General features: G+C 40.0%; 1 protein-coding gene across 1 annotated transcript; it reads right to left on the reverse strand.

The window, feature by feature from the left end:
- Positions 1 to 1,900: 1,900 nt before the first annotated feature.
- Positions 1,901 to 5,744, reverse strand: LOC104460126 (tropomyosin alpha-3 chain-like; the record flags this gene model as incomplete). The annotated part of the gene is made up of 6 exons (XM_010086000.1): positions 1,901 to 1,970; positions 2,240 to 2,302; positions 3,430 to 3,505; positions 3,757 to 3,827; positions 4,258 to 4,375; positions 5,611 to 5,744. Coding segments are annotated over 6 exons (532 nt in total), but the record flags the coding sequence as incomplete, so codon positions are not given.
- Positions 5,745 to 9,351: the final 3,607 nt, after the last annotated feature.

Genomic DNA, 9,351 nt, shown 5'->3' on the forward strand with positions numbered 1-9,351 from the left:
GCTGAAATTTTCAGAGCGGTTAAGGAAATTTAGATAAACAGTTTCTACTGTCATTAATAGAGAATACAGCTAAATCTAAATTTCTTTGAAAATTTTGTAGGAACTTTTAAAGAAAAAAAAAAAACCTCTGACAGCAGAAGAATACGCTCTGAATGCGACATGTACCGAGGCAATTTTCTTTGGTAAACTGAACATGATGGGCCTGGTAGACAATGCTTGAACAGGGGTGAACTGAAAGGATAAATGCAGAGCTAGAAATAAAGGACAACCACAAGACACAAGGATTGCAGATACAGAATGAAAGAGTAAACACAAGCTTATTAGGCAGCTTACAAAATCACCATGAGTATTTACCAGGCTAGGCACAACACTCACCCACACTCTGCCACAGTAAAGAAATTGTTCATGGTATTTTGTACACCTAGTCTCGCTAAAGAAATGCATCTCCCGCTACAGAGGGAGCATAATTTCACAAGGCAGGAACTGCGCAATCAACGAGGGCAGGGAAGCAGGTTGCAGGCACAAGCTGGGAAGACATTTACATGGAAGTCATATCGTTGAGAGCATGGTCCAGCTCCTCACTGATGGCTTTGTACTTCAGTTTCTGAGCATATAGCTCATCTAACATTCCCCAGGGGAAGGCAGTGGTGTGCAAGGAAACGGAGCGTGATCACGGGATGGAAGGTGAAGGTGGTGGCATGGGATACCATCCAGAAGCCGTAAAAAAAGAGTGCACAGAAAGAGGTGTTGCGACAGACAAAACAAAAATTACAAAATTAGAGAAGAATAAAAAAATAATTAACAGCGAATAGTTTTATGCGACAAGTTCATTAACTGCACTGCCAGTGGGACAACCTGTGATACAGAGAAAACAAAGGAAAGAAAGCGTGCAAGGGAAGCAAAATCCATTTTTTGTTACCCTGGATTTTTGTTTTAATGCACATCACAAGGGCATACAGCAGGTAGGCAGAAAATATCCCAAAATGGGGCTCAAGGAGGATGCTACCATTTATTTTCTATCATACTGGTTTTTTAAAAACCACTGTGGTTTGTGTAATGTCATAAATTCAGTTTCTTACAGCAATTTTTGTTCCTACTAAGCACTTATCTTTCTTCTCTGCTTCCTTCCTGAGTCAGTGATCGTAAATTTTCAGCAGCTACCCAGATATTTCATACCCTTTATGCACAAGTCAGCCTGTCATACCAAGCAATCAGCCTTCTTAAAATCCTAGAATTAGTGTAATGCATCTAAATAGTAAACCCCATATAAACTTTCAATTACAAAGCTCCACTGAATTAATTTCTCTGGAAGAAAAAAGCCCATTCTACTATTCTACTGCAGTTCTGAAAGATTTATCAAAACCTTAAAACAAACTTTCTGAAGTTAAATAAGCTGTCCTTCTGATTATGTACACAATCCATTAGCTTTACTGAAAACCAGCAACCGGTCTACGTCACAAAATGCCTGCCCTGACCCTCGCTTATAGCAGTAATACATCAGGTTATCTTGCTACATTCCTAATTAACACAAACATAACACAGCGCTTCAGCTTTTTCGTAAGAGAATATTTATCATCTAATCATTTACCTTATACACTTATATACTTCCAAGTAGAAGAGTAAAAAGCAAAACAATGAAAAGTCTTGAGAACATGAGAGAAAAAGGAACAGGCAAGAGCAAAACATTGTTCACCTGAAGCATTTAAGTCATCAATACTTTTCAACCAAAAAACATTTTGCCTATCTTACTCTTTAGGCAGAACCATTTATATAAGCAGGACAAATTAGGTAAGTAGAATTGGGTACTTAAAAAAAAACAAACCCAAAAAACCCCTAAACCACAACAGGAGAATAAAAGATCTGTATTTCTATAGTAACCGATAAAAACAAAACCCCATACCTTCTAGGTCATCAATGCTCTTCTCCAGCTTGGTTACTGACCTCTCAGCAAACTCAGCGCGGGTCTCAGCCTGAAGTCAAGACAAATACAGACTACTTTAGGAAACACACAGAGTACTCATCAATAGAGGAGCAACAACTCAAATGAAGAAGAAAGTACCATGAGGAAGAGGTAAATAATAAGGTGATTTTTAATTAAAAATAATTTTTAGGGGGGACATTTAATACTGAACTGTCTCCAAAATGATGTGTTCATCCTCAAAGCATCAAAGTAGTGTTTATATTAAAAGAATCAAAGTTGCATTGGAAGATCTGTGTCAAAGAACCATTCTAATTTTACCTCCTTCAGTTTGTCAGTCAGGACTTTAATCTCCTCTTCATATTTGTCTTCTTTCTGAGAGTACTGTAATTAGAAAGATGATAACTGATATTAGACTATGCATCCCAAATATACCAAGTACCACCACATTGGAGACTCTCCTCTAAAAGATCAACTGTATACAAGAAATCAATATGGGTATAAACTAAATTAATTCCACTTACCAGACTGTGGTAATACACAGTTTATTACAAGAGTCAAACTTCCCTTAAGTTATATTCCAGTGCTATATGGTGGGAACTTTTGAGTAGGAATTAGTACTACAGTTTTGAAGAGTGGCATTTGGAGAAATTTCACGTTAGCACACAAGTGCCCTTTTGAGGGACAGTCTACGAATAATATTTAATCCTGTCAGACTACTTAACAAAACACATGGTCAAATAATACTGACCTATTTGGAACTAGAAGGAATGTTAAGTTCCAAAAAGAGTCAAATATAAATTGAGTAGCAAATACAAATGCTTCTACTGACAGTGGCCACGCTGAAATGCTGCAAAGTGCTCAGTATATAAAGAAAACCACACAGGGCAATCCTGATGACAATGTAAGGGACATATTCTCACATGAGTCTCTAGCCTACCTTCTCAGCCTGAGCCTCCAGTGACTTCAGGTTGTTGGTCACAGTTTTCAACTCCTCTTCAAGCTCAGCACATTTGCTGTTATTTCGGAAGGAAGGCAGGAAAGGGGCGGATGGAAGATTCAGTCAAGCAAAAGAAACAGGAGAAAATAGGGGGAAAAGATAGAGAAAAATGAAAACAATTACAGAGCCAAAAGAACGGCCTCAAAAGCAGCTGAATCCATCACAGATTGAAAGCAATTCTTTATGATGCCAAATTCCATTTCAGGTGTACATAAAGATGACAACCAGATAGAAATTATCTACAACCCTTGGCTTACACAGACATATTTACACAGCCTTTACACGTGAGACAGTTCAGCTTCTTTTTGGCTCCACGGGAGATCAGCTTTAAAGGTAAAAATGAATAAATAAACAAAAAAAAAAGACCAAAGAAAACCACCAAAGCAAGATGCAAAAAGAGTGAAGAGCATAGTGAGGACTTGTTTGTTACTACTGAGTGAGCTAACCAGCTACGGAAGCTGAAAGACTTGGGTTGCAGTTAAACCTAGAAACTGTTTATTAGTATCAGTACCTTATCCTCTGCAGCCATTAATGCTTTCAAGGTTTGATCCATTATTCTTAACTGTTCTTCCAGCTGTCGGACTTGGCTGTTAGTGAACACATGAAATGCACAAAAGCCATTCACAAAATCAGTGTGCAGGTACAGCATGCAGTGACAAAACACACGCGCACACACATATGAACACATTTACTTTGGCATTGACCATTTACTTCAACCATTAGAGTAAGTGAGCAAATCATAGCTTTGAGCTGAACACACAGTGTACTGCCAATGTTTCATGCTGTTACAGTTGTCTTGTAGCAGCTTACACATGTGTCAGGACAGTTCAACACTTACCTTTCTGATAGTTCAGCGCGTTCCTCAGCCCGCTCCAGGTCACCCTCAATGATCACAAGCTTACGAGCCACCTACAAAAAAAGGCAAATGACAATCAGGGATATTATGCTGCTGCAGCACAGGATACCTGTTTCTAGAAGCTACAAGGCAGGGAGTTGGGCCTCTTTCCATTTTTGGTCAGCATGTGAGTTTTGTTTATGTGACATCTTCATTATTCATTTGGGTCTTTGATATTTGATATTTTTCAAGACCTCTCATTCACCAAAGGCAACTTAAAAATATTTTTCTCCCTAAGAGACCAGGGAACACTCTCAAACATTCTGGCACAAAGATCTGAGCACAGATCTGCCACCTTGTCCCATGAGGTTTCTGGGTGCCCATTTTTCCTTCCACAGCTGTGAAGAATAGCTTTTGTGATCTTTTAACTTAAGGGGAAGAAAAAGAATGACAGGTACAGCCTAAAGGGCTTTAGAAACAGACGACTTGCAGTCAAGAACTGACCTCTTCATACTTGCGGTCAGCCTCTTCAGCAATGTGCTTAGCTTCTTTAAGCTGGATCTCTTGGATTTCCATCTTCTCTTCATCCTTCTGGGCTCTGTTTTCAATGACCTTCATTCCTCTGAAAGACGTGAAAAACAGGAAATGCAAAGTTCAGGGCTTGCCAGTTTATCTCCAGCTCTACTACTACTGGAGTGCGACTTTCAGACAGGTGTATTAAGGCGAACAAAGCACATCAGATACTTGATTCTTCACACCATACAGTCCTGTGCATTCACACTTCAGAAGTTCAAAGAAAAGCAGCATGTCTTAGGAAGAAAGAAAATTTAATTTGTTTAGCTCTTACCACAGTTCCGCTGTACTATTCTTTTTCATTTTAAATTGAAGGAAAACTGATCTTATAGAGAGGTAAATAAAGGATCTTGCTCTCAACGACCTAATAAGATGACTAAAAGACATCTGTGCTTTTACACTCATCATGAAACAGCATGACTCCTGCAGGACTGACAGGTATTATGCTCTTGAGCAAAACAGATTCCTGTGAGTTTTGCCATGTCAGAGCTCTAGAGCATGGAAGCTCTCTGTGCTCTGCATAAGTGAAATTTAACTCCTTCATAACAGGAAACATTGTGTATTGCTGCTTCCATGCACATTTAACCCAAATTCTCTTAACTATTTCACTATGAACTGAGAGTCTTGGGCGCTTTTCTTTTCAACAGGCTGCATCACTAGTAAGGTAGAAATATGCGTGCCAAGTACATCGGATTCTTTCCCAGTAAAAGGTACTATCACAGATATAAAATACAATTTGTAGAAGAGAAGATCTTCCAAAGCCACAAAGCTTGAGTTCCTAACTTACATTAAGTACTTCTGGAATTCCCAGCTCAAATCTGAAGGAATTATCATGCTCTTTCTCCTTTGCTCACCTTCACATACCAACCTCACCCAAAGCCTCTCCCAGCACTTTGCTACTCTCCAGGCGAAATTTTCTACCCACAATGAGATCAAGAATCACTTGACAGCATAAGAGTGCACATCACCCTAAAAAAGTTGTCATCTAATTAGAGAAGTCTGTGCCGGGCCAAGATGTTTTCCCAGGATGTGGCAAGATACATCAAAAGCCCTACCCCACTTAAATCTTATCTTTACAACTGAGACACGAAAAAGAATTCAAGCCTACACATTTTGGACATCCCTACAGACAAGCCATAACTGAAGTCCATGCAGGCAAAGGAAGAGTGGATTACACATGTTCAGAGACATAGGAGTGGTTTAATTTATTTCCCTAACCCACACCCTGGCAATTATAATTTTTGTCATACGGGTAATGATCCATTCAAAAGTGGCCCCACCCACCTTTCACTCTCATCTGCAGCCTTCTCAGCCTCCTCCAGCTTCTGCAGGGCAGTAGCCAAGCGCTCCTGAGCCCGATCCAACTCTTCCTCAACCAGCTGGATGCGTCTGTTCAGAGAAGCTACTTCGCTCTCAGCCTAAGCACAAGAAGAACAGAAATTAATTCTAGGAAGGCAGACATCACCTCTTGTAAAATATTATCCCACGCACCTGCTAGTGACATCTAACAGCACTTCAGCAATTTCTGACTCCGTCCACTAAAAAAGCCCATACACAGAGACATACATGCCCTCACTGAATCGTGAAGTTATTGCTTAACAGAGCAAAAGGTGATTAACGCTTCCTTTAAATGAAGCATATTAAGGACTGCACAATTTGTACTAGAAAGAACTGCACTGGAAGAATTATGCATCGTTCCCCAAATATTTTCTATTACTGTATTTGCAGACATTAACAAATTATAGCCTCCTCCCCACTTTTTTTCTTATCAAATCACCACAAACTAACTACCCCATTCTTCTATGTTATCCCAAATACTTTATTTATGACGTTTGGACATATTTTGATAAGAACTGTCTCAATATTTCTTTGGGTTCCATAAGAAGGGTTCAGCACAAACATGCAAAAAATACACCTAGATCAGCATTTGCAATGACCCAGAGAGAGCATGAGAACATTTAAGAAATGCCCGAATACCCACAAGTTTTGTTTACAGGCAAGATATGCAAGAGCTGACAAAGAAGGCAGCAGCAGAGGCTACACCTAGGAAGGGCCCTAATACAGGCAACAATCACTTAAAATATTTTTTTTTCTCCACCATACTGTCATCCTCAAACTTCTCCCACAGATTTGCCTCTCTTGCATTACCTGTTCACTTTATCTTCTTATAACACTTGCAACTCATCTGCCTCTTATCATTACAAGCTTTTAGTTCTGACATTCTCAATATACTTGCTTAAGTTGCAGAGTAAGTTCTGTAAAAACCTTCTTGTAGTAACCTCATTATTGAACTTCATTTCTTTGAAAAGCATATTAAGCACAAAATATATAGAAAGGATCATCATTCTAAAAAGTTAATTACTAGCAAGAATAACAATTACTCTTAATTAGTACTGAAAACGATCTTGCTATACATGACGAAGTACACACCTGAATTTCCTATGATGTCTACTTGGGGGAGGGAAAAAACCCAACCCTCTATCAAAAGCAGATACCAAAAATACCAGTTTGGTACTTTAATTAAAAATTTAAGAAACTGTTATTTGTTGTTTTCACTAACCAGAGGCAGCTGGATGCAGTTGGTCACAGCTAAAATTTTATTGTACATAATACAAGTAAGAATAACTTACACACCAGACAAGTAAAGCAACCTTTGACATAACAGTAACACTGCCCCACTAGAATGCCGGGAAGTAACAAATAAACAGGGAGCAGTGAACATGCAGAACCAGGAGCAGAAAAGACTTCATCCCTTGAGATCCACATTAACCCAAATATAAAATCTTTAGCTAGATAAAATCAAGCAGTACTACTCTAAACCTGTATTTTCAGACTTCTGGCTTTAAACAATAAGAATTTGAGCATTTTGATTTGAGAAAGAAAACAACTTTTCATAAACGTTACCCTTGGGAATCTGCAATGTTACAAGTTAATTATTATCATGTCAAGACTCCTCATCATGATAAGAGCACACAATATGCTTAGAAAACACAGGGTGACTAAAGTTCAAGTTTTTACTTCCTGCTCCAGTAACTCAATGAGGGTTCACCAGCCAGCCTTATATGGCCCAAGCTGTTATTCTGCGGAACAGGACTTCTGTCCTTATATGGCAAGGAAGGAAAAACCCCAGTGACATTAAGGGGCGCTCCCACAGCTAACAGACAAACATCACCTTCTGCATTTTTGCTGTAGCACTTATACACCACATATTTTTACAATGAGCAATGACATGGATAAGTTACCATCAGGTGTTAATTATTACTGTTGTAAGAGGGACTCTCTTTTGTACAAGAAGGAAGAAAAATGCCTTCCACAAACATGACTGCCAACAGCCCCTCCAGATGCCTCCACTCAAAACAGAAGGGATTCTTTTTTAAGGCAATGGCTGACAGTCACAGTCTCGGCACTTTTAACAATCTGGTTCAACAATCAGAAGCTGTAAGCTGTGATATGTTTTGGCCACAGGTTTAGCTTCTTCATTGTTTGCCTATCTGTACCTCGCACAGGAAGAAAACCAAAGCAACCCTGGCTGGTCACATGCTACGCATGTAAGGCGTTATGCTAAGGGAAGGGTCAGATGCACACCAAAGCTTGTTTGCTGCAATGTTCTCCAAGCCTTCCTCCTCCAGAACGCAGAAATACAGCTGCAACAATAAAAAACCCATACATAGCTAGCATTATAGAAGCAGCACAGGTCTACATGTGCCTGGCAGTTCAGTTTTCCGTCTTTATTCACCCCAGAACTGACTCCTTCAAACACAAACTTAAATACCATGTAAGTGTATACTGCTGAATTCCACATCATCTGCATAAACCAATTCCAAGGAAGAGAAAAACATTAACCTTTAGGATCCTACGCCTTATACCAATGTGTCTGAGCTCTAATGGAAAGACTTCACCAGCAAGCCGCAATCACTTCTCCAGTGCTTTTCCTTCTGCCGCAAAAGGCAACAACAAAGCTTCCCATTTTAATGGGAATCCCTTAATACGTTGTTTACAACAATAGATGTTACTGAAAGTAGGAAAATTGCTGTCCTTTACTCCACAAAGCTTAGAAAACAAGTGCAGGTTTTTTTAAATACAGAAACCCTTATGAAACAAGTTAATGACTGTGACATGATCCCTTACTGAAAAAAAAAAGGACACATTAAGTGATTTGCAAGAATGCAGTAGTTACACAAGCCTAAGGAGCCATATTTTGCTCCTTGGGAAGATCACCTGCAAGTAATCAGAAGGCTCTTCCTTTGAACTTGCTGCCCAGAATGTGCAGAAAGCCCCATATTATAAAGAAATCCAATAATCACCATTTTCTCTATTGTAATAAAGTAGATGAATAAGAAATTTGTTCCTTTGCATCACTTTTATGTAACCACTGAAGACACTAAAACTGCTGCAAAAGAGACTGTACACTTTATATCAGGAAACATTAAGTTACAGCTGCTAGAATTCCCCAAGGTCAGGTGCAAGGCAAACAAAAGCCCTACCACTTTTCTGCTGTAACTGCCACCCACAACCACATCTCTCTCCTACACGAGTCTGTGTGGGTCACACCTGATCTTGTCTCTGCCTAAAACAGTGCCTGGTTTTCCTTCCCCATCCCATCTAGGGGTTTTGGCAAGCTGAACATACTACAGATACACAGTGACAGGGGCCATATGATCCCATCGTTGTGGTGTTCTCAGGTACTGTGCCTAAGTACCCGAACACGGCCATCTCAGGTTCAGTCCCAAGTACATAACCTCTTAACAGACAGCAAGCTGACTTCCCACAGTTGAACTCGTTTAAATAGGATAAGCAGACAACTAGGACGCACCTAAAAAACCCACCAAACCAAACCATAAAAGCTTGCTCAGAACCTAATACAAAGCACCCAGTCTCAAAGCATCCATCTCGCCCAAGTTCAACCGCATTCCAGCTCCGCGCCCGGCTGTTGCCCAGCAGACCCAGCGCAGTCTCTCACACACCGCTCGGGTTACCGGCCCGGGGCGTGCAGCTCCCGGGGAACCCCGCCGGGACCCACTCCAC

Source organism: Pterocles gutturalis, unplaced genomic scaffold, assembly GCF_000699245.1.
Source record: "Pterocles gutturalis isolate BGI_N339 unplaced genomic scaffold, ASM69924v1 scaffold40815, whole genome shotgun sequence".
In the NCBI taxonomy this organism is placed as follows: Eukaryota; Metazoa; Chordata; class Aves; order Pterocliformes; family Pteroclidae; genus Pterocles; species Pterocles gutturalis.